At 36.0% G+C, this 25,665-nt stretch overlaps 1 protein-coding gene across 1 annotated transcript in view; it reads right to left on the reverse strand.

Annotated features, from left to right (window-relative positions):
• The window catches only part of ZPBP (zona pellucida binding protein), a 30,821-nt gene extending 5,974 nt beyond the window's left edge, over nt 1-24,847 (reverse strand). Inside the window, exons 1-7 of the mRNA XM_063301959.1 lie at nt 24,623-24,847; nt 17,060-17,122; nt 15,094-15,219; nt 10,916-11,065; nt 6,593-6,811; nt 4,832-4,908; nt 1,296-1,473 (exon numbers count right to left, since the gene is read on the reverse strand). Of these exons, the coding sequence (XP_063158029.1) occupies nt 1,296-1,473; nt 4,832-4,908; nt 6,593-6,811; nt 10,916-11,065; nt 15,094-15,219; nt 17,060-17,122; nt 24,623-24,731 (922 nt within the window). The 5' untranslated portion in view covers nt 24,732-24,847. The remainder of the gene's footprint in view (nt 1-1,295; nt 1,474-4,831; nt 4,909-6,592; nt 6,812-10,915; nt 11,066-15,093; nt 15,220-17,059; nt 17,123-24,622) is intronic.
• Nucleotides 24,848-25,665: the final 818 nt, after the last annotated feature.

The raw sequence follows: 25,665 nt of genomic DNA on the forward strand, positions 1-25,665 counted from the left end.
AAAAACTAGAGACATACTTGACACAATAATTTTACCTCACTTGAGAGAGTGGAAAGAGGTGGAGTCAACTCTCAAAAGAGGGATGAAAATGAATTCTAAACAATAGCCAAAGGCTATTATCAAAAGGACCTAACTATATATTCTAATAGTTTCTCTCACATAAAAGAAACTCTGCCCCTGATCCCACAGGAATAGGACAGAGTCCACTATCTAGATATCTGGAATGATCAGCAATAGGATTAACTGGATTGCTAGTCCATCTCCAAAAGAGTGCAAGTGTTGCTGGGTAAGGCCCATGTGCTTGGCTCCAAAACAGAGGATTTACTCATAATCTATCATATCACCAATTTTAGAGCTGAAGAGCCTATCTTCCTGAAACAGCAAGTTTTCAATTCTACACTGAGACTATACTGTAAGATCTGTGGAGTGGAGTCAAGTGTGCTATCTCAAAGCAGATGAGCTTGCAACAGATTAGGAACACAATTTGCAGAGTGGCAAGCAGTATTAAACTGATGCTTTGCAATACTGCAGTTTTGGCATTAAAAACTTTAATATTCTGTTGCTTGTAAGAAGAAAAAGGGCAAGCTTCTTCCCCACAAGAAGGACTCACCCTTAACCAAGCAGACCTGATAATTTGTGATTCAGAGATGAGACAGCAGGCACATACAGTTTTAAGCCAATATATCAAGCTTTCTCCCTTTGGTACAAGGGAGACACCTGAAAGAATATAAAGTGATTGCAGAATGCCTGGTTATTGAGAGCAGAACTCCACAACAGACCTAAGAAAGCACAAGGAGTAGTTTTTTAAACTTTGCTTTCACAGAGGCAGCACTTCCAAAAGGCAGCCCTAAAAACTCTTTACTCCAATCCTTTGGAGTAATGATCACCTATTCTAGAAAAGAGAGGAACAAACCAATGTATTACCATAATGGCAGTCACAAGTCATCTGGTGTGGCTGGTATTATATAGCATGGAAATGGCTCCCAGCAAAAAGACTTCACTCTGGAACATTTTGTTTTGAGTTGTTATACTAGCACAGATTCCATCCCTATGAGTCCCAATGAAGAAATACCAACATGTTACTCTATCATAGTAACCTACTCATTTGTAGCTACATTCCATTTCAAGATATTCACCTTGAACTGTGCAACCAAACCATAAGAAATATTAACTAAAATTGTCACAAGCAGTAAACCTACTGATACGGTTGTAATAAAAAGTTAACCAGGTAAGTCTTTCTAAAAATCTAGTAATTTGGATTTATAATCCAGAAAAGAGTTATACTTCCAACCTACCACAACAATTAGGGCAGTCTGGATGTAGTAGAGAATTAATTCCATAGCCTGGAAAACAGCGATTAACCCACACCATTTGCAGAGTGCCTTCAATGTAGTATATTTCAGGTAGCGGTGCTGTTCTTTTCCCAAGAACTTCAACTTGTTGGCTAAAAAATTTCTCTATTAGGTCTTTTGCCTGAAGTAAACAGAAATTAACTTTCTTGGGAAAGATAAAAATCAGCATTTTTCTTACTTGCTGGATAAAAATAAAAAATACAGAATATATCAATAACATTAACTCAGTGCTTATCCTTGGCTAATATATTTAGCACAATATGCAATGAATAAGCATTCTTATACATGACTAGAGAATGACCATGACATGCTGGTTCAGGGGACTAAATACTAAATTTTAAGAAAAAAGATTAAAGGAATTGTGTTTGTTAACCCTTGAGTAAAGATGACTGGGGGTGGGGGAGAGATATATAATAGCACTCTTCAAATACCTGAAAGGATGTCAAAGAAGTGGTTAAGGTGCTGAGCTAGAAACCAGGAGACTGTGAGTTGTAGTCCCGCCTTAGGCATGAAAGCCGGCTGGGTAACCTTGGGCCAGTCGCTCTCTCTCAGCCCAACTCACCTCACCGGGTTGTTGTTGTGGGGAAAATAGGAGGAGGAAGGAGTATTAGTATGTTAGCCGCCTTCAGTTATTTATAAAATATAATACAGGTGGGATAAAAATAAAATAAAATAAATAAAGCTTACTTCTTTGTGCGTATTTACTAAGCATACTCTTACATATAGCACATTCTTACAATATGCTATACCTACTAAGTTTTGGGAGAAAGCAGTAGATTATATAAATGTGACTGTGTGACAAAAGCTAAAATTTTCAGAGGACAATATTCTTTTGAATTATATACTTAGTACATGGAATTTGACAAGACAGTGTAAATGGATTCCCCATGCCCTCACTATGGCTGAAAGACTGACATTGCAGCATTGGAAAGATAAATGTATGGCTCCATTTACTCAATGGGTTGAAGACCACCTGGTTACACTTGCCACCTATGAGGGGACACCTATAGACATAGATTTTGTATGGATAAATATAATGAATGGGACTCATTTATACAAAATATAGTAGTTTAGGGAAAGCCTGATGGTTATTTAATTGTATTAGAAATATATATATTTGCATCATATTTGCATTAAATATATATAGAATTGTAACTGTTTACTGTTGTAATGATATATTAAATTTGATAATTTTATTTTTTCTATTATACCTTTCCCACTTTTTAAGCACTGTTTTTTTACAGTGTATGTATCTTTGTGTATTTTTTTTGTTATCTAAAAAAAAGCAATTAAAAAATTAATAAAAGAAAAAGAAGTCAAAACTTAGCGTCTCTCATTCCAGAGTGCAGGATGTGTAATACTGAATATAAGTTGTAGGATATTAGAAACACAGAATATTAGAAAAACTTCCTAAGTAAAGCATTTTTACAGTGGAACAACTGCCTAAAGAGGTGGTAGACATCCAATCATTGGTTGTTTCAAGAAGAGGCTAAACAGCCATGTTGTGATGTTTTAATTTGGGTTCCTACAATGAGCAGCAGGTTGAAGTGAATGGCCTAAGTGGCCCATTCCAATTCCATGATTCTGTTAAAGGCATCTGGATGTCAAGCTAGTAAAAGTTTATGATGGTTCAGAGAGAGATATCAACCTTGGCTCCAACCATCAAATCTGATGGACCAAATTTCTTTGGCCTCATATTCAAATAACTACAGACTTGGTCAAAAGTGAGGATAATTAAATATACATCTCCAATGAGAGGATGCCTTTAAATTTCTCCCAATTACTCCTTCAATTTCTTTTCCTTTGGATGATGAATATATATATTTTATAAGAACTGAATGAAAAATATATTTAAGCCATTACACTTTCCTGTGCCTCAGGAATTTTTTTCTCCTGGCCTCAATAAAAGAGTGGCTCCTAAAGTATCTAGAGCAGGGTTTCTCAACCAGGGTTCCACGGAACCCTAGGGTTCCACAAGAAGTCACTAGGTTCCCTGGGAGATCACAATTTATTTAAAAAATTATTTAAAATTCAGGCAACTTCACATTAAAAACGTAAGTTTCATACTCTTAGTTTAACAACACTGTTAATGCATATATACAGACCTACCCATGAAACAAATATAGTATTTTTGTAACTTCTGGCCTATATTTGAGGTTCCCTGAGGCCTGGAAAATATTTCAAGGGTTCTTCCAGGGTCAAAAGGTTGAGAAAGGCTGGTCTAGAAGGAGATGGATTATTTATTTATACATGGTCACCCAACTCAAACCATGTACTCTGGGCAGCACATAACAAAAAAGCAGCAGCCATTAGGAAGCTGAATGAACATACTCTTTTAGGCTTACATTTAGCTCTTTTCCTGGAAGGATATTTACATTTCTTCCTTTTTCCCTTTTCCAGGGATAAGTGATCTCTATTGACAATGGAAAGATTTTCCCACTCTCACAAATAAGAAAACTTTAGTCTTCTAAACACTGCTATCCTTTTTCCCAGTTAAGATAATCCTTGTGGTAATTGTTCTACACTGGTAAGGGCTTCTATTCAGTTTTGCTATGATGTTTTTCCTGGTTTGGGGCCAAAAAGATACCAAAGCTGTAAGTATTCCTTCCATCCAAACTACTGGACTCTGTTTTCCATTCTGAAGGCTCCCTTCCCTGACCTGTTAGCAATAGGAAAGAATTGTCATGGCTTAGTAGGAGTAATAGCCTTATAATGAGTAAGGAAATACTGCCTAAATTATAACTTGTTTTGCAGCCTTCTCAGATGGGTGCTTATTCCACTCCCTGCCTTGCTAATGAAAAGTAAAGAATCTGGATTGCTTACAGGGAAGTGTTCACTCACCAGGATTGCAACTTCAGTGCAAAGAATCAATGACAACATAGCCCTTCTTGGGTGCCTTGCTAAACTGTGGTCAGCTACCACACAGCACTGATATAAGCATACCATCTCAGCTGGAGACCCTAAGGGAGTGAAGAGATCCCTGGCTGGCTTTCCATAACTTTCTGCCCTTGCTATTGTCATCCATTTCTACCTTTATTGAAAGAAGTAAATATAGATGAAGAAAGGAGAGTTAATATCCTAATGCAGTGTTTTCTATTTTCTTTTATGAATGATGCCCACCCATTTTTACAGAAGAAAGCAATGTGCTGTATGCAGAACCATCACCAGGTTGAAACAAAGTTTAATAATTTTGCAAACTGATCACTGTATTTGAAATGAGGTTTAATGCTTAGTGTTGTCATTAGTTGATTTAATTTGACAAAACCCAAGAGAGCTGAACTTCCTGCATGAACCTCTCTTGTTCCATCCCATATTCCTTGGTAATAAACTACATTCTCACTCTTTTTAAGTCAACCTTACCTAACTACTTATGGAAAAAGAATATTAAAGCTATTCATTTACTTTTTGAAAGATAAACAAGAAGAAAGAGTAAGTACATTCTTGTGAACTTCATTTCTTTTCTGGTGGATTTATATTACCTTTCGTAATCTTCTTGTTACATCGCATACACTGCTCTGACACACAGTTTTGCCTTTTACTGCTTCTAGAGAAGAAACTGTAAAAAGTGTTCAGCTTTACAAGGAGAAACTGTACACACTGTACAGCATAAATATTGTTTTCCAAAGGAAATTAACTTTATTCATTTAAAAGATAAAAGACTCCTTTGAATCAATTTCAGCTCCTGCTGACTAGACATCCATGTCATTTTCTTGGCAACACTGCATAAGTAGTATGCTAATGCCATCTTCCAAGTATTTTTTTCAACAACTCAGTTTACTCTTCCACCTTGGATTTCCTGATTGTCCTTTATCTAAGTACTAACTTGGTCCATGCTGCTTAAGTTTCTGAGATCTGCCAAGGTCACCGTGTTCTCAGCCATTATGTTATCCATTTAAAAGCAAACTTTTAAATAATCACATAATGTATTTAATGTATTTTTAAAATCCTCTTACACATATAATTGAAAAGTATGCTGCTTCACCAAATTTTACTTTTATCCTCAGCATATATATAAATCATGCAATGAACAATGTATTTTACAAGTGTGTGATGTATTCAACCTCAGACCTAAAATATGTAAGTTAGACACCGTTTTTAGGTTGAATATCAGGATCTCTATTTAAAAGCAACAGCCTTGGAAAGTCTTGTGTCCAAAATCTGTAACAGCACACAGCACTGGACTAAACAGACCAATGATCTGACTTGATGTGGAATTAAGGAGTAAGACTGGGACTGAAAGACCAAGGGAATGTGTAGGTATATGAAGTCTATACGTTAAGTAAATAAAACATACAAGCCTACACAATTCACAAGCCTTACTGCTTATGTGAATAATCACATTTGCCATCATTGTCTTATCCAAAACTGTGGGTAGTTTTGCATATCTGTGCTTGGTAAATATGAATCTCATAATCCACACACCCATTGTTTTTGGAGAATGATTCTGTTTGAAGAATGACTTTTTGGATGTTTTCGGTGTGTATCGTATAAATGCACAAAATGGTAAGATTTTCCAGATGGGTCAAGTATATTTTTTCAAGGTCTTATCTGCGGTTATTAGACTTGAATGGAAGCCCTGCAAATAATGAGGATCACTTGAATTTCATCTCCAGGTTGTCAAAGACTATACTCTTTGCAATGTGTATTTACCCACTTGCCTACATGTACATGAAACCTTCCAACTTTACACATTTGATGAACTCCAATACACAGAAGCTTGTGCCACAATAAATATGATTGTAAGTCTTTCTCATTTCTGATATTTGGCATTCAATTTCAATTATAGCTTATGTTAGCAGCTTGTATCTAGAAAGCTGTGTTTCCAATATGGTCAATGGTAAATCTGTGCATGTATATTTCCTGTATATGTTCATTTCCTGCTACATACATCAACATTTTGGAGAACTAGCATTCTATTACTCAGTAGTACAGAATTATGCTTTATTATTGCAAGTATCTACTGTACAATGGCAAATAAAATCGAAGAAAACTGCTCTGCTGATAAATCATTTATTATACATTTGAATCATAATGTACTTCTTTAATGTATAATTAAAATGATCTGGTCATTTACTGAATCAGCAGGTTATCAAAATTATTCAAGTACACAGTATTAACTAACATCTCAAATTACTTTTTATATAACCTCTGTCAGATACACCTTCAATAAATGGGACAAAATATTTTCAATATATCATGAAAAAAATGTATCCATGAACAACTCTTCAAACTAGTCTTACCTTTAAAAGTAAAAAAGATCTCATTTTGCATTCCAGCTCTCTGCATTTTTACATGATGGCATTCAGACTTCTGCAATGACACCTCACAGGCTAACTCCATGACAAGCTTGGCCAGTATCTGAAGCAACTTCTTTTCAAAAGAACTATTATAGATACTATTGCAGGGAGCTGAATGATATCGTGCTGTAAACTCATAGTAAAAGCTAGGATCAGAATAAGCTGTGGGAAAAAAAACCCCACAACTTTAGATTCAAACTTTTTAAAAAAAAAAAAAGCAAGGTATCAAAGTAAAATTTTAAACCGCTGTTTAAGATGTAAAGCTACTGCAGTAATTACTTTTTAAAACAAGAATTAATTGCACCAAAGGAGAGGAAATACCATCTCCCTAGAATATTACACTCAGGATCCAAGCAGCTACTTTAGATCCACTTAAGTAGTTAGCATTCTCCTGTGGGATCTTTTTCTTCTGAACAGCAGATAAATTTTTATCCAACTTCTGTTAAAATATTGTTCATTTTTCAAGAATCACAAGAATAAAGATTTCCTGATCACAAAGAACTCATGCAGTGTTAAAGTTGAGGTCTATACACTTAATTTTCTTAGTCTGTTTTTGATTATCATGGATTGTATACTAATTAAAACATTGGCTTAAGAGTACAGAGATCAAGACTGAAAAATGCATTTAGCCATGCAAGTACAATAGGTGATATTGTAGGAGGCCAGATACTAAAACTCACTATCTTCCTCAAAGGCATGCTGTAAAGATAAAAAAGAAGGATTTTGCCACCTTGGTGGAAAGCTGTGATGTAAAAGTAATTCATATTTTCACAGGAAAAGATTCATACAGCTCAAAAAGTGCTCAGGAGAGCAGGATTTCCACATTAATGTAGATTAATGGTAGCATACCCCATTAAAACTAGACCATTATTTTTAAACAAAAATGGAGAAAAGAGGCAAATATAGATAATATAACTACAAACAACAGCACATTCAGGCATTATTTCTAGCCTTTGTGTGTGTGTGTGTGTGTGTGTGTGTATTATAATTACAACAGTAAAAACTAATACAAACAGAAAAAATAGAAAAAGAAAGACTAGAAAGTGCAGAAAAGAAAGAAAAAAGGGAAAAAGAGAAAGAGAAAGAAAAAAGAAAAATATATAAAGAACTCCCCCTTCATCACAAGTATAAACAATTTTAGTAACTTATCACCTCCTCCTAAAATAAAACAAATTTATTTATTTATTTATTTATTTATTATTCAAATTTTGTTTTTACCCATCTCTCCCTAAAGAGGGGAAGTGATCTCTTCTTCCCTTATCCCATCTCTTATCTATAAACAAATCCATAAAGCATCACCATTTCAGTCCTGATCTCAGCAAAAGTCCATTAAGGGTTACCAGAAATAACAACATATCTATTTTAATCTTGATCAAATAAACCAACTTTATATTCTTTCCTTTTGCTTCTAACAATCTTAATCTTTAGTCCCTTCAAATAATGTCCTAGAACTTGATTTCTTTTCATTTTTCTTTGTCCCTTCTCACAAAATTCTTCAAAGCTTTAACAAGCCCCTTTTGTAAATCCAATACAGCAAAATTATCCAGGTCACTCTCTTGGTTTGTTGTTTGTAAATCCCTTTTAATTATTAAGACATCAGCTGGTTTCTTGTATGTCCAGTTTAACATCTTTTTCCATGTCATTCTTGTGGCCTATCATTTTTAAATCCACTTTCAACTCAGTCTCAATCTTGTCAGGTAGAACTAGTTCCTCTTCCATAACGTCTTTTAGACACAGTCTATCTATAGAGGCAGACACTCTTAAAATTAATTTCTGGGTCCATTGTTCAAAAATATCCTTCAGTATGTCCAACGTTAAAATATTTTGTTTTGTTCTGTATTTGTAAATCGAGTTTGAGTGTTCTTCTCCTTTAATTATAATCTTCAGTTCCCTCTAGTGTTCCAATTTTTATAACAGCACATTCAGGCATTTTCATAGACACTGGAGAATAAGATAAATAATGCCTGACTTAACTGATCTATGGTTATTGGTATTTCCTCTAAGCAATGTTTAGAAGAGTAGAAGAGATTAAACACTGCCACTACTCTCACAAAATTCCTTTTAAGAAAAAGGATCAATGAGCATGGATGCTCTAAATTCCCAAGGAGTTAGATCTGTTGAGTTGTTCCATTATACTAGACCTTAATTTCATTCCAATATCTATAATAATATCGACTAATATGTCTAAGGTAATGAATTGCCCAAAGCAAGACTCAAGTTCAAGAAACAATCTTTACATAACAAAGAAGGCCCCTATGGCATATGGAAAATAAGAAGGAAAGTGTTGCCAGGCTAAATATTACTGTCTGAGACTAACCCAATCCTAACAGATAAAGAATTAAATGTTTCGGAGGAATTTAGATACTTTTTAGCACCATTAATTAACAATCACTGTTATATTATTTTAAAATAATTAGGACTCAGTAACATTTAACTAAAACAAAGGGAACAGTTCTATTAGTTGGACCAATTTAACCCATACATAAATAGAAAAAAAACCCTAGTAAAAATAAATCATATTATATCGTGATCAAGGCACAACAGTATTAAGACTTATGCCTTGTTGGAATCTAATTTTTGCCTTTCCATGATACATATAGCATCCACTTTATGGTTTATTTAAACTGGAATTTCCACTTCTATCCCAACTCAGAAACTGTACTGAGTAAGAAAGATGACCTTGACAGAGATATGCAAGTTCTGAGGTTAAGGTGACAAGGGATAAAACATTTTCTAAGTCCACAATGTCCAGATAATGTTTAGAAGTGGCTCAGACAGACGGCCCACTAATTCACTGGAGTATAAGGGGGAAGAGGTACCATACAATCAGACTTGCATAACTTTGTTATTATAGTCAATCTCAATAAAAGTAGCTTTAGCCTTCCTGTGGAGTTGATTTCTTGGTCTCATCTACCTAGCGGGGCTGATATAAACTACAATTTAATTCTTCTTTACTAACTAAAATCTGAAACTCTAAGAAGAGGGATTAAACTAACTTAGCTGTCCTGATGTAATAGGAAACTGTAATTTCAGGTGTTTCAAATATGCCTCAATGACAATAACCTGCAAGGTTTTGGGGAGGGGCAGCTTAAAGAGGAAATATGCAGGCATATAACTTATTCACACTATGGTTTATTGACTAAGATCATTTTATCTGAATCCAACCATAGTACAAACTTTGGCAGTGATTTCTTAATTCTCTAGTATAGAATGAAAATGTTTTTCAAGTAATACTCCAAAGGGAAGACAATATTATTTTAAAGAAAGGTAGTTTTAGGATACACTATGTTTATATTACTATGCAATATTGTATACATGAAATATATACATGAAACAAACAAACAAAGCCCAAATTTTGTTCCAGACTTAGAATTAATCAACTAAAGAACTAAACATTCTGTTCTGTCAGAATGTTTCAAGCAGCTTTAGTCCTAATGAAAAACTCAAAACTTTCTGCATGTTCTGCCATATGGAATAATGGCAACTTGAAACTAGGCCCGCCTTCCTTGTTTTTCTTTCTAGAACCACAGAAGTAGATACAGGAACTGTGAATGCCAGCTATTGGCCAACCTACCACTCCCCCCCGCAAAAAAACGGGTGGAGGGGAACAGCACAACACACATTGAACACAATGCATAAACTCAAACTACCTCAGAGGAAATATTTTATCAGGCAGGCAGCAGTATTTTTCACATCTCCAAAATGGTTCTCAGTATCTGAAATGTGTTTAACTATCTCCAGCCAATGGTAGCAGGGATCGAAACTATGCATATTTTAAGGCTCCAGGCTTCAAGGAATATTGTAATAAAACCAACTGCAGGACACTGAAACCTTTGCAAATACAGAACAAAGTACTCCTCATTGATCTAATCTTGAGAGAAAACTCTAGATCACAGGATATTTTATTTGAAGCCTGAGATAAAATTCTGGAATTCATTTTTGCTCCAAACTCCAAATACTTGAAACATGACCTTAAGCTGGAACATTCTGCTTACCTCTAATATTTGAGCTATAAATCAAATGTTATTTTTCTACTTTCTAAATTAGCATTTTTGCCACATTTTTGAAAGAAGAAAAAAACTAGAGTAAAATCTATAATCTTATGTATATATTCTATACCAAAGATATTTAAATACCAATTGTTCTGATATAGTTGACTACAGATCAAATGCAGCAACATGTTTAACTATGCAGTGAATTTTACGATATAATTTTGACAAACCAACTAAAAATTGGAAAACAAAAAAGGAGTGTTATTTATCTTACCATAAATAACATATTTGATTAAATAGCTTTTTTCTTCTTGCTCAGTAGTAGGCTTAAACACTAGGGAACATGTGTAAATTCCACTCATATAAGATTTGAAATGTCGGAATAGAAGAGTTCCTGTTGGTGATATTGTCACAGATTCATTTCCTGTTTTGAAAAGGTAGAATACATTTTGTTTTTTAGAACAAGGAATCTTAAACTATAGCAACTACATATTTCAATTATTTAATCTTGATCCTAAAACATATCACAACCACATATTTTATTATCCTTTTAGTAAAATTACGTATGTACATATTACTATGGAATTAGATCCTAATATTTCTACATTCCTAATATTTCATATTTCTCTCACACACATATCACACACGCAAACATAGATATACTTTAGTTACATAGATATCTATATATCTATCTTTTTCAAAATACTATTTTTAATCTGTTCAATCGTGTCAGATTCTTGGAAACTGCCTGGGCAAGTTGCTGCAGTTTTCTTGGCAAGATTTTCAGAAGTGGTTTGCCATGCCTGCTTCCTAGGGCTGAGAAAGTGTAACTGGCCCAAGGTCACCAAGCTGGCTTTTTGCCCAAGGCTGGACTAAACAATACTCCCCAAAAACATTTTTTAAAAAGATCAGCAGAACCAGCCAGAACTGATCGGTTCAGGAATCAACACAACCAGACTAGCATAATGAGAGAGAGAATTAAAAAGGGATCTTCATTGGTAGCAGAAGTGTATAGAAATAAAATTACTCTAAATTATTTTTTATTTCTGCTCAGTTATTGTCTCCATTATCACTATATATTATTAAAGCTTCTTTGGCAATATATTATATTCACACACAGCTCTATCAGTTGTCAGGCATCTGAACACTGTATTCTTATTGTCATCTCTGACAAAGCCTAAGAGAAAAATGTCCTAAGGTAAAACAATATCAGTTCTATAAATGCCAGCCCAAACTGAGACAAAGGCTCAGCACATATCTCATTCACAGTATTTTATAATTAACTTTTGAATGCTTTGTGGTGAATCACAGCTAATTTAAAAACTACAATAAAGCCATTACTGTACTAAGGCAAAATAGTGTTGACAGCCAAACAACTTCCCATGTCACTAGCTACCTAACTTCTGAATGCAAGGGTACACAGAAATAAGTCTCTAAGAGATAAATATTTAATTCTGGGTAAATCCATACCAAATAAAAGTAGAATGAAAGAACTGGACCATTTATTTCTTTATAGGTTGATAGTGAGCCCTTTGGATTGTGCCAGCAATGGAAATAAAAACAACAACAACAATTTCTTTGAGATTATAACACAGTGGGAATTTCAACTTTTTTTTTAGATTTTTTAATCCTGCCTTTATTATTTTTATAAATAACTCAAGGTGGGGAACGTAACTAATACTCCTTCCTCCTCCTCTTTTCCCCACAACAACAACCCTGTGAGGTGACCTGGGCTGAGAGAGGAAGACTGGCCCAAAGTCACCCAGCTGGCCTAAGGTGGGACTAGAACTCACCGTTTCCTGGATTCTAGCCTGGTGCCTTAACCGCTAGACCAAATTCTTTGTATTTCTTTTTCTTTCATTTTCCTACACTTTTTTTTTCTTTTTCATTCTTTACTTTTTTCTCTCCTCTATTTTCTATCTCAGTTATTAGTTCTTGTTAGTTTTTATCTCTTTATTTTAAAAATCTAATAAAATTATTTTTTTTAAAAAATATTTCAATTCAGAAATAAAATGCCCAAGCTGGCATATTTTAGGACTTCCTAACCTAATCTTTCCATTTGAAAATCCTTCACTTTCCAATAAAAGATTTTTTTTTAGTTTGTATTAGTTTTACTGTTGTAATTGTAATCTTTAATAAAATTACTATAAAAAGAAAAAAAGGAATCTGACAGTATCCTCTGTTCTAAACCATTCCAGATGCTGACAGGTCTTGTTTACATGCTAGAACTACCAACCAATCAGCACTTGTCCTTTTCAGCCAATAGCTGAACACAGACAGTTGTCAGCCAATCAAGTCATTTGCAGCCCAGACACTGCTCTGTCCACTTCTCAGGTTCATATCTAATCTCACACTATCTCCTATCTGGGGAAAAAAAAATCAAAGGGCTACATTTTTACTGTTTCTGGTCCACAATGCCTTGAATCCAGCATCTGGACTTATTTTCAGACCACATACGGCTGAATAGCAATACGAATGTGGAGAAGTGAGCAAAACTTCCTGTCCAGTTATCCTGCCCAAGAAACACAATGAAATCCTTCCACGGTGACATTTGCTGCAATAACCTCTTACTCTATTTTTAACTATAGTATACATTTCTATATTCTTATAAACTCCTAATTGCCAAATCATAAAATCAAGACTTCATTTTTTTTCAGTTTCAAGCAAAAAGTCCAAAAATGGTTTCCAAGTAGAAACAAAGCTAGACAAATTATGCCAACCCTGTTCTTTAGATCTCCTGTTCCTCCATTACTCAAAAATTTTTATTGATCTTACCAATGCTTCTGATAGCGCTGTGATTAAAGGTCATATAATTAAATGTAGTGAGATCTCCCCAATCCATGAATTGTTATGGATAAAGAGACCAATCTGGTACATGTAACTCAGATGCGAATTAAGGAGAAACCAGACTGTGAGGCCGGTAACTGCCAAATCGGGAAACAAGGAGGCCGCGGCCAGATATAAGCAATAGGTAAATACAGCACAAATGCTATTAAGCAGTCCATTGTGACAAAATGGCAGGAGCTCAGAATTTAAATCTTGGAACATACATGCACATGGAACTGGATTCTTAGACCCCGCAGGAGCTGATCTTCAGCATTACTTAGGTTATTAGTATTTGCAATAAAAGCTACTTATCTGAGTCTTGCCCCCACCATTTCCACAAGAGTTCTTCAGTGCAGTTTGAACTTATAAAGAGAGATTTATTGCAGAATCCTGGATATAACTCTTGACACCCAAACAGATCAGAGATCTGAGAAAGGGGTATTTTTGTACTCTGCAGAAGTGTTCCACCTTTCTCTCTCTTCAGACTCCCTATCCATATGTCACTTTAGAGTATCTTGTATTGAAAGTTCATTATTGAATTAGGAATTCTGTTGGGATACTGATCAAACCATACACCATGTTTCCTGGCATCAGCTAACAGACACAGTATTACTGTTGTAATAGTAGTTTGGTACAGTATAATTATAATAAACTTGACCTGTCAAGAAGACATAGCTTCCTTGTCAACCATGAGGCTGTGGGTGTATACACATGTACACACACACAACATAACATATATCATCTGCACAATGTATTATCTGCACATATTCTTAATCTACCGGAAAGTAAAATGGTGTTTGATAGTAGGGATTTTAGAACTCATCCCTTGAAATTATGAGATCATTTCAAACTAGGATTAGAGTAACTGTTCCTGTGCAATGAGATGCAGAACTGTTTATTAAGATAGTCTATCCCCTGGATAGGCTGACTGAGAGAGAATGACTGGCCCAAAGTTACCAGTGAGCTTCTGTGGGTGAAGGTAGAATACAACCTGAGACTCAAGTCCAGAACCTTACTGGGTCTCACTATATAATTTCTAAATATACTTACATCTTACATTTATGTATCTTGATAATCATATACAAATGAGCATTTTACTCATTTACAGTTTTTTATTGCTGTGAATGAGTCAAGATTCTAACCTACCAGAAAGACAAAACAGGCACCTAGTTGATACTTGATCTAATTAAATCAGACGATAAAAAGAGCAGACAATGGGTTGCATGCATAAAAGTCTCACTCTTTCATTAAGATGAGATATAATTATTTAAGTTGATGCACAGGTGTGACCTAGCAATATCATATAGCCAAAGTTAAATGCTCTCTATGTGAATGATAACTTTCTCCCCTACTTAAATAGGAGAGCACCACCTTTTTAGCCCAAGGGCTGCATCTATTCTTTGAATGAAATCACTGGGGCTGAACTTCAAAACTTAAGTATTGTAGGGCAAAGACAAAAACAAAATTGTTAAAAACAATTACTTTGGTTTATCTACATTTAATTGTAATTAAAATTAAATTAAACTACTTAGATGTAGTTAATATACAAGAGTGTACATATAATCTGAGATTCCATCCTTGTTTTAGGATTGGGAAACATTATTATGTAGTAGTGGAAGAAAATACCTGTAACCAAATCACCGCTTGGTCCATGCCACTCAAATATTGGATCGATCAATTCTGAATTTCTCAGATGATTTGTTAAACACAGAATATGTGGACTGTTATGATGCTGCCTGACATAAACTTTGACTGAAAATATAATTTAATTAATACTTGTTAAAAGAAAGTACATTACAAATAAAATGTATTTAAATTAACAATTATGAAAACTATGCTAAAAACAGAAAAATACTATGTTCCAGATTTATTTATTCTCATGTGTAATGTTTAGTATCCTGTTACAGAGATACTTTTAACTTCCCAGAATACCTGCACATGACTAACAACACATGTAAACCATGGCCCATATAAGGAACAACTGGACCAATGCTATGCAGGCATCATTGAAGGTTATATGTAGATGCAGTGACCATACAGCCTTTATTATGGACAGCCCTTTATTTCAGAACATTTTCCTTTACATTTATTTATTTATCTCTTTATTTTCTTGGTTTTGCTCTTGAATATTCCTTTGTAAAGCAAGGTTAAAACATAAACAATTACATTTTTTTAATCCTTATGAACCTCTTTCAGATCTGGCTCTTTTTCAGGTTTGTCCTTTATTTTTTCCAAGAAAATATGGTCACTGTATATATAGATGTACTTTTTAAAAAAATCATAGGAATAACTTTAAAAATTAAATACTGAAAGTAACCATGAGTTTTAAAAAACTAACATCAAACTTATTTATCCACTATGTAATATTATTCAGGTTAACCATTTAAAAAAAAACCCAGCTGTACAGGTAGTCCTCGCTTACCGAGTGCCTTGTTTAGCGACTGTCTGAAGTAACAATGGTAGGGAAAAAACAGCTTTGCGACCAAGCCTCACATTACGACCGCTGCAGTGTCTATTTGGATGCTTTGCAACCGACACACGTTTATGACCGTCACAGTGTTCTGCAGTCACGTGATCACTATTTGCAAGCTTCACAACCGGCTTCCAACAAGCACAATTAATGGAGAACGTGGAAGTGAAATCACAAGTTGCGGTTAAATGATGTCTCGCTTAACGACCACAGTGATTCACTTAACGATGGAAGTGAGGTCATAAGTCCAGCACGGTCACATGAAGTTTCGCTTAGCAACTGCAGAGCTTAGCAACTGGGTTGCCGGTCCCAATTCTGGTTGGTAAGCGAGGACTACCTGCATGTAAAAAATATGTAACTTGCCTTCTTCAACTACAAGTCTAATTGTAGTTAAAATTAGGGTTCTTCTAGTGTTCTAAAAACATTTTTGCAACTACATTATAGCACGCTTATGTTTACTCAGAAGTAAATCCAACTAACTTCAAAGAGATTTGCTTGTAAGTAGTTCTGTAGCTGCTAAGTATTCAGGATTTCAAGAAAGAGACTTAACTAGCATAAATACCAGAATACATATGTTAAGTCTTTCAGATGCTAGGATGTCTTTGTTATAACTAGGAAAGTTATCTTTTCAGTTATTCCATCTTAATCATCAAATACTACATCAATAAACATGGACTTAAACAAAAATTATGTCCTTTGCTTACATTCCATTCTCCTATGAGAATGGTAGACAAGTCAGAAGCCACATTTTTAGCTATAGATTTCTTCTTACAGCTGACTGGAGATCCAGGAACTATTAACTGTATTAACTATGGTTAATGCTTCCAAGCAATCCAGGAAAAGAAACCAACTATAAATCATGGTTTTATATTGTAACATCTTTAGATTAATCATTAACCACAGTTTGTTGATTCAAGTTTAATAGGAACTGTGGTTTCTTAATTTGTTTCACTTCTCACAGGAAATAATGAAAAAGAGTAAAGGAGTGGCATTAACATTCATGAGGCACGAACTGTGTATTTCAGTTTAAGACAAAATACGATCATCTGAATACAGCTAATGTTGAAAACCTCTCCAAAATTTCAGACTAGTTTGAAAGAATGTATAGCATTTACTATGTACCTGGTAAATTCGTTGATCCTACAACTTTCAGTGTACTAGGATCTATTCTGGCAGAAGAATGAACTGTCAACAAGAGGAGAAAATAGCATAAAATTCAAATCTTACCAATATAACTAGACATGAATGATTTTTGCCTAATCAGAGAAAAAAGAAGAGATTGAAACAAGCACAGCTAAATGATTGCAACAATACAGGATGAAATGCCCATGTTCAAACAATAATCCAAAGCTTTAAAAATATAGTTTGACTTCCGGTGCGAACATGGTGGTCTCAACAGCTGTGCTTGTAGGCTCCACAGGCAGATCTGACAACGCAGTTTATTTGGGCTCAGGCAGGCTTTTCCTGAAGCTGTGGAGTGTTTTCATGGATAGAAAATCACTCAGAATCATCCCATTTGTACTCCTGAACATCGCCTTACAGCCATAGGATCGCAAACAGGTTTAGCACTAATCTGGTGAGAGATGCCAGGAGGCTGGGATGTCACCATTTCCAAGCTGCGCTGTAGCTTTAAAGAGACACTAAGACCAGCCATCCCATTTCTAAATCATCCAATTTATATTTTCTTTTAAGTTTATATAGCCTAACAGAGGCTTTTTACAGCAAGGAGAAGTGATCTCTCTTGGTGCTCATCATTATTTTTGGAATTAACTTTTAAAAATATATTTTTTAAAGTTTTGGCTTGTTTCCATCCAACTATTGATGAGGATTGAAAGTAAGCATTTGTCTCCCTGTTATTATTTCTCTACTGAATTTGAAGATTTTAAATTTTCCTACACACTGAATCTACTGTTTTGAATCTTCAGTTTTCTGCTGCCCTGGGGAACTGTGTCTTGTCAGCCTTTTATTTACGTAAACAGTTCCGGAAACTTTCCATTACATTCTACTTTCCCTGACTAAGTACTTAAGGGAGCACCGTAATTTACTGCGTGAGACGTGGAACATTTCAAGCAGACCTTCTTAGAGTTCTATCAAGTTCTTAAACAGATTCTCTCCAACTCTTCCCAAGTTATTATACAAGGTATTTTGGACATCGTTGAAAATATCAGCTTTGAAATGTGGCATCTGGCTGGGGACATTGTGGAAGGATTTGAAGATAGCAACAACAGTACAAAGGTTTCTATTAACAGCGAGAGCAAGGTTTTTGTCGAAATGTTAGAAGATGTTTGGAAGAAATAGAAGATGTTTGGAAGAAATCAAATTGCAAACTATAAGTGTTGCCATTTTGATGGAATGTTGTGGAAAGGAGGTGATTTATCATCTATGGGAGGTTTTCTGCTGAGAGGTTGGAGTACTGGGGGGGGGGCAGTTGGGCAGTCTGAGCTTTCTGTGAAAAATGTCCTGTGTGTATTTTGGAAATACGTGAATGTTTTGGTTTATGTTAGGGTTTGAGAATATTTATTTGGATTGCTTTTAAGGTTTGTTTTATGCTATTCTTTGATGTTATTCTTCTTTAAGGATGTGGATTGAGATCAATAAGTTAAATAATAAATGTCTGGTTTTAGGTTTAATATGATTAAGACTGTAATAACTGTAGCATTAAGAGAATTTTTTTTTTTAGTTTGATCTTTATTATAGCAGACAGAAATGTATAGAATAGTGGTACGGAGGAAGTAATTAAATAAGTGTTGTTTTTTGGGGGGGAGGTTGTTCAGGTGGTTTATATATTTTCTTTTCTTTTAGCATAAGGGGAGGGAGCAATTGCATTCTTTATAATATGCTAATGGAATGATTTATAGCAATAATGTGGTTTTGGTTTAACATAGATTATGGGAAATTGTATATTCTTGCTGTTAAAAGTCGGAAGTCACCTCTTTATGTAATCTCTTTAAAAATCTTTTTTCATCTTAGGTTTTCTCACTTTTTTAGTTTTTTTTCTTTTTTGTAGCTTTTGGCTTTTGTAGTTTTTATCTTTGTTCTAAACTTAATAAAATTCATACACACACACACACAGTATATAGTTTAAGAAGTTCTGGATAAATGCTGGAAATCTTCAGTTCTCCTTTCCTGTCCCCAACATGTTAGATTTCATGTAAAGAACTAGACTTGCATAGGGCAAGCATTCCACTGTATATTCAAATCAGAAAATGCTGGTTTAATATTAGGTAACAAAATAGTAATATCTTGAGTTATTTTCCTATTTTGATAACTGATTTCTGATTTTATCATTATTCTTTTGAAAAAGCCACAAGCTTGGTAAATCAGTCATAAATTGGAAGCATTTTAATCCAAATTCTGTGTTTGATCTTGTGTTATCTTGATGGCCAAACTCAAAAAAAAAAAAATAACACCAGTAGGGCCAGAGCAGAACATATCCATGTCCAGATTTTCTTCAACGTTCTTATCAGTCCTCATTTACTAATTTGCAAAATAGTTAATTTTCTATTTATGCATTAATCCCTCTGAAAAATTCAGGATAAAGCACTGTCTAGTTATTAATTCCCAAGTGAAGATATGATAGCTGCAGAAGAGCACAATCGCTATGCCAACTGATGGGCATCTTTGCTGTTTAAACTGTTAACTAAAGCAGTATTGGCTATATGCAACCTATGGGCACTTGCTCCTAGCCTAACAGGATGAATATGTGATGAAAATGCTAACGCATAACTTCATCAACCATGAAACTTCGAACGATTATGTAAACAAAGTTGTATTAATGGAATGCAACAAAACATGATGTGGGGCCATTTATACTCCCAGTTTAAACAAATGTAATATTCTTGGAGAAGACTGGTGGTAAATAGAAAAAGGTTCAAGTTAACTTTCTCAACTTCATATCCAGCAGATGTTAAGTCCTGGAACCCCACACCAGCATGTTAAACGACTGGGGAAAACTTGTTAACATGAGATCTGGCAGCAGTCTACTGTTCTTTTCATACAAGGCAAAAGCCTTTCTTATTCTCTTAAACCTTTTAATTTAATCTTGATTCTAAGGGTAAGAGAGCCAGTTTGGTGTAGCGGTTAGGGCATCAGGCTAGAAATCAGGAGACTGTGAGTTCTAATGCTGCCTTAGGCACACAGCCAGCTCGGTGACCGTGGGCACTTTCAGGAAGAAGGCAGTGGCAAACCACTTCTGAAATCTTGCAAATAAAACTGCAGGGACTTGTAAGGCAGTCACCAGGAGTCAACACTGACTCAAAGGCACAAATATATATAGGTAGTCCTCGCTTAGCAGCCAAAGTTGTCATTAAGTGAAGCAGTCACTAAGTTGGAAATCACATTATCACAACTGTGCTTTCCTTTTCTCTACTCCATCACCCTTTGGAATGCTCAACCTGGCACTGGTATAATTAGCAAGAATGGATTACAAGAGAGTAATCAGGCACACAATGGGGAACACCCCGGGCTGTTTGCGTAGCACACTCTGGGCTGCCAGCACCACTTCATTGCTTTCAATGTGTATTCCCCATTGTGTGCCTGCTTACTCTTGTAATCTCTCTCTCTCCAATATCTCTGCTCTGTAAGGGGGAAAAAAAAGAAAAACAACAGGTCAGGCACATGAGAAGAGGTGAAGAAAGGTGTAAGCAAAAGGCATCTAAGAGAGGAAAAATGGTTCCACTAAATGCTGAGTTTCAGAAAAGAGCACAAACATACAAGAAGTTAAATTTAAATAAGCAATGGAAAGAAATTGTGGATAAAATAGAATGGGAAGGACAAAAGTTTTTTAAAAAGAAAATTACAGAAATCAAGGGAAGCTTTTATGCAAAGATTGGAATGATAAATGACAAAAAAGGCAAACACCTACTGGGAAAGAAACCATAAATTGTACAACTGCACATATGCAGTTTGTAAGCCAGTAATGAAAAACATGGCAGTGGCAAGGGACTGAAAAGGTAACCTAGATATCCACTATTTGGGAGAAATACAATGACAGACCGAGACAAAATATTAAATTTCACACCAACAGCAAAGTTATGCAGTGTCAAGGCTATAGTTTTTTCTTTGTAAAGCATGGCTGTAAAAGATGGATCATCAGACAGAGCAAAAAAAAAAAAAAAAGGCTGATGCCTTTGAATGGGGTGGAGAAAAATTGCTGAATACCTGCAAAAACAAATAATTAAACACTAAGTAAAATAAAATGAGACTGCTCCCCGGAAGCCATAACAATCTAAAGCTTAGATTCTTGAAGGCACCAGGTTAGAAACCAGGAGACTGTTAGTTCTAGTGCCACCTTAGGCACGAAAGCTGGCTAGGTGACTTTGGGCCAGTCACCCTCTCTCAGCCCACTATGTCAGGCTCAGGCAACAAGCCAGTCAGTCAATTCCTGTTGCAACCGAATTTGGATCAACCAATCAACATTTGGTTGATCCAAAAAAGCAAACCCTGCACCTACAGGAAAAATGCTAGGATAAAAAAAAAAATCATTAGAGAAGCCCCTGATGCTTGAAGATACTGAAGATAATAAAAGGAGGCCAATAGAAGAGAAACTGAATAGACATTATTATTGCTATCACAAGCATGAGCTTATAACAACTGAAAGAATTACGTTCTAGAAGAGAGCAAGTTATCCTTTGTACAGTCCTATAAATGACTGCTCAGAAGACTCATTGGTTTCAATTACGTTAACCTTCAGTACATGGGTATGTAAGACTGTCACATAACTTTTATTTAAAATTTTAGCCCTACTAATCAACATGGTTAACATATGCTAAGCCACAGCATGGTTATATATGCGACATATAAAACCCATAATACAGCTTCAATTATGGTTAAGGAAAGCAACATCACCAGAGTTTTATCTGTGGCTCATCACAGGTTTCTTATGAGCCAAAAACATGTACATCATCCAAACCTGGACTGTATTATCCTGACTACCTATGCAGTTTCCAGGCTCAGAGGAGAGGCACAAAAAGCCCAAAATGTGCCTACTCCAGCCATGAATATCTGTTGTTCCTATTTCTGTGAACTAAATATACTACTGCTGAGATGGCTGTAAGCCTAAAACCAAACCAAAACAAAAACCAAAGGGGAACTGCCTGATTAGCCACTACATGTCAGCTGACATGGAGAGAACCAGTAAACTTCAGCTGGTCATTATTTTTGTGTTATCAGGCATAGCAATCATGGCCAAGTATCTCACCTATGCTTACCACTAAGCAAGGCTTAGAATATACTATATATCATACCCACTATGGAGGCAATTTTAATTTCAATCTGGTTAAAAACTTGCAAAAGTTCTTAACTTATACATCTCTAAAGCTAGTATTATCCCAATCTAAAGCTCAAAAAAGAGTTAATATAATTTCTGCTTTCTGGTCTTTTGTTTCAGCTTGTCTGTGATGAACCATATATTCCATTTTATTAAGTTAACAAAACAAAAACCAACATATACAGTATCATTTTTGGATTTTACTTTTGAACAGTAAACCAGAAAACAGCATTTTATATAATTAAATAATCTCTTTTCCCATTTGGACTTTGCTATTCAGTTAAAGGTATGTTTAATCTTGTGCTCTTATTTCTAAGCTTTAAGCTACACGTTTCTGAACAGAAAATAACTGCAATACATAGCCACAAGATGGAGCTCTTCAACCACTAATACTGAAGTAAGTAGAAATATATGTATTTTTTTTTCCTGCCATTCAATCTGTGACTGCCTGGATTAGTCCCTGCAATTTTCTTGGCAAGATTTCAGAAGCGGCCTGCTATTGCCTCCTTTCTAGGGCTGAGGTCCAAGGTCTCCCAGCCAGCTTTCATGCCTAAGGCAGGACTAGAACTCAAGGTCTCCTGGTTTCTACCTTGTTGACTTAACCACTAGGCCAAACTGGCTCTCCAGAAATATAATAAATTAATTCTAAACGTTTTCAATTTTTCCAGAACTGTTTTTGGATTATAAATGCAGGAAAATAAATAGATCCCAACACAATATCCCTTCTCAGATAAAAATGAAATCCATTTATTTTGCTCCCTCAACTACTATTAATACATTTGCTAAAATGCATTTTGGGATCCTTTGGTTGAAAAGTCTTGAGTCTTGAAATACATGTTATCTTGTTTGTCTATTTCCAAAAGTAATATTTATTCCAAATATCTTTATTCTTGAGTTTCATTTTGCTTTCATATTATATCAGAAAATTACAAGAGAAAATAGGAAACAATTCCCAACTTAATTATGGTAGGAGTAGACAGAAGGTGGCATAAATATCTAACAGCAGATCTGTGGCTTACAGCTGAACACAGCCATTTTATATCCAAATCTTTAGTAACAGCAACATCTAACACACACATACATTCCCAAAACTAGTTTGCTGAAAAGAATAGAGTTTAAGCAGAAAACTAGAAAGCAATGCAAAGTCTGTATATTTAGATCTAGTGCCAAAAATGACTGTAATTTATTTAAAGATACCTGGTGCATTATTGTTCCTGACACATTATTTTGGGAGTGGGGGTGAATAGTAGATATATAACGTTGAAATCTCCATGCCATTGAATTATGTGAAACATAACAGAGATTGGGAAAATCTAACATAACAATGAGAGCCCATGGGTATTTTCCATGTTTTTCAGAAAAGAAAGTACTGTACTTTTCCAGTTAGTAGAAATAGCTGGGGATATCTTTGACACTCAGATAGATCCACTCCTGTATACTATACTATATACATATATACATAAATACATATATTACAATACTATGATAAATATTATGGAAGTGGATCAATCAGGTTTCCCAAAAGGTTATGCTGCCAATCCAGATAGAGGTGCCTGAACAAAAAAAGACTCATCAGTGAGCAGGTCACCAGCATTTAAAGGAATACAAGTCCACCAGCTTCTCAGAACATTGCATAAATCGCTGGTTTAAAAGCTTTGAAAATCAATAATCACTGTGAGGAACTATGGGACTTGTCCCCAAAACATTTTAAGTTCCTTCTGTAAATTATCTTCTCTTTAAGAAAAGTAGTTTTCACTTATGAAATAGAAAGAAAATACTATTTTTCAGTTACTCAGAAGGATGTCTAAATCAAGATTGGACAAAATAATCCACCAAATTTTTTTTTTTTTAATCCTAAATAACAGGATTGTCTGACTGAGAAAGTCTATGAGTGAAACATCGTGGGATTTAGCACTTTATGTACTATTCAACTCAGTGAGTACAATTTATGCAGGAAGCTTCTAAACTAGTTCCAAAAAATTACTTCCGAAAGGCAACCTAATTTGTAGATTTTACCTTTCAACTATACAGGAGCCCAAAGACAAAACTCTCCTGGAAGTCAAAAAAGGACACTTAGCAAAAACCGGGTCATTCATACAGAGACCATACGCTAGCCCAGAAGGCATGGATTGGAAAAGACAGGTTGCCAACTGCCCAGTTAGCATATAGGCTTTCCCACGCGAATCACTCCTGGTTTGCTTGCTGGAGTTATACTCCTCCGTCCCGCCAAAGAACAGCGACCAACCACAATCTTCCAACTTGCAGCGTGCTCGGGGAACTTTCCTAGCGAATTACGCCGCGAATACGCCGGAGGGAGGGCAAAGAAGCGCATTATGATCCTAAGGGCGGCGGCTGGGAAGCCCTCCTCTACCCTTCCTCTTCCTAATTGAAGTAGTGTAGTTGCCGCGCTCTTTTACCTAAGGGGTGTCCCTGCAATAGGGACAATGCCAGAGCAAGCCAGGGGGCATTGAAACTCCAGGAGGCAGAGGAGAAGTCGCGTCTTCTCCGCAGTCCTCGGCGCCGCATCCCCGCATGCCAACAAATGCTGCGGGGCTGGGTGCGTGCCCGCCCTCCCCCTCTTCTTTTTCTCACGCGGGCGCCAACAAATTCGTTAGTCGCCGACCTCGAACGCCCCGCGTCACAACGGCGGACGAAGGAAAGGGGGTGGGGCGGGGGAACTGGAACGAAGCGGCGGCGAACTGGCCCTGGCGGCTAATTGCAGGGCGGCCCCGCCTAGCGTGGAGCGTTCGATTGCGGCTCCCACGCAGGTGCAAACCATTCGCTTCCCCCTCTCGTCGGCGACGGAAAGCAATGGCTCGCATGCTGCATTACAAGGTTTACGTCTTTGCTGCACACTCTAGAACGTTGTGTCTCTTACCCCGACCTGTTTTTGTTGATAAGGGTGTGCCTCAGCTAATGGTGATTAGCTATGAATAGGTCTCACTTTCCGCAGGGAAAGGACGCAACAGCGCAGATCTTGACGGGGAACGTCTCAGTATGTTTAAATTAATTGAATAAGCGATCTGGAATGGCAAGTCCTTTCTGTACAATCCCACAGATCTGCTCAGAAGTAAATCCTATGTAGTTCAGTGGAGTTTAGTAAAGGTAAAGGTTTCCCTTGACATTAAGTCCAGTCCTGTTGGACTCTAGGGGGCGGTGATCATCTCCGTTTCAAAGCTGAAGAGCCGGAGTTTGTCCGTAGACACTTCCGTAGTCACGTGGCAGGCGTGACTGAAAGGAATGCCGTTACCTGCCAAAGTGGCACCTATTAATCTATTCACATATGCATGTTTTCGAACTGATAGGTTGGCAGGAGCTGGTACTAGCAACGGGAGCTTACCCTGTCATGCGGATTCAAACTGCGGACCTTCGGATCGGCAAGCTCAGCAGCTCAGTGGTTTAAATTACAGGGTAATAGTCTTAGTTTCTTTCAAGTGATCTTGCTCTCACCCAGCTGAAA

Source organism: Candoia aspera, chromosome 4 (genome assembly GCF_035149785.1).
Source record: "Candoia aspera isolate rCanAsp1 chromosome 4, rCanAsp1.hap2, whole genome shotgun sequence".
In the NCBI taxonomy this organism is placed as follows: domain Eukaryota; kingdom Metazoa; phylum Chordata; class Lepidosauria; order Squamata; family Boidae; genus Candoia; species Candoia aspera.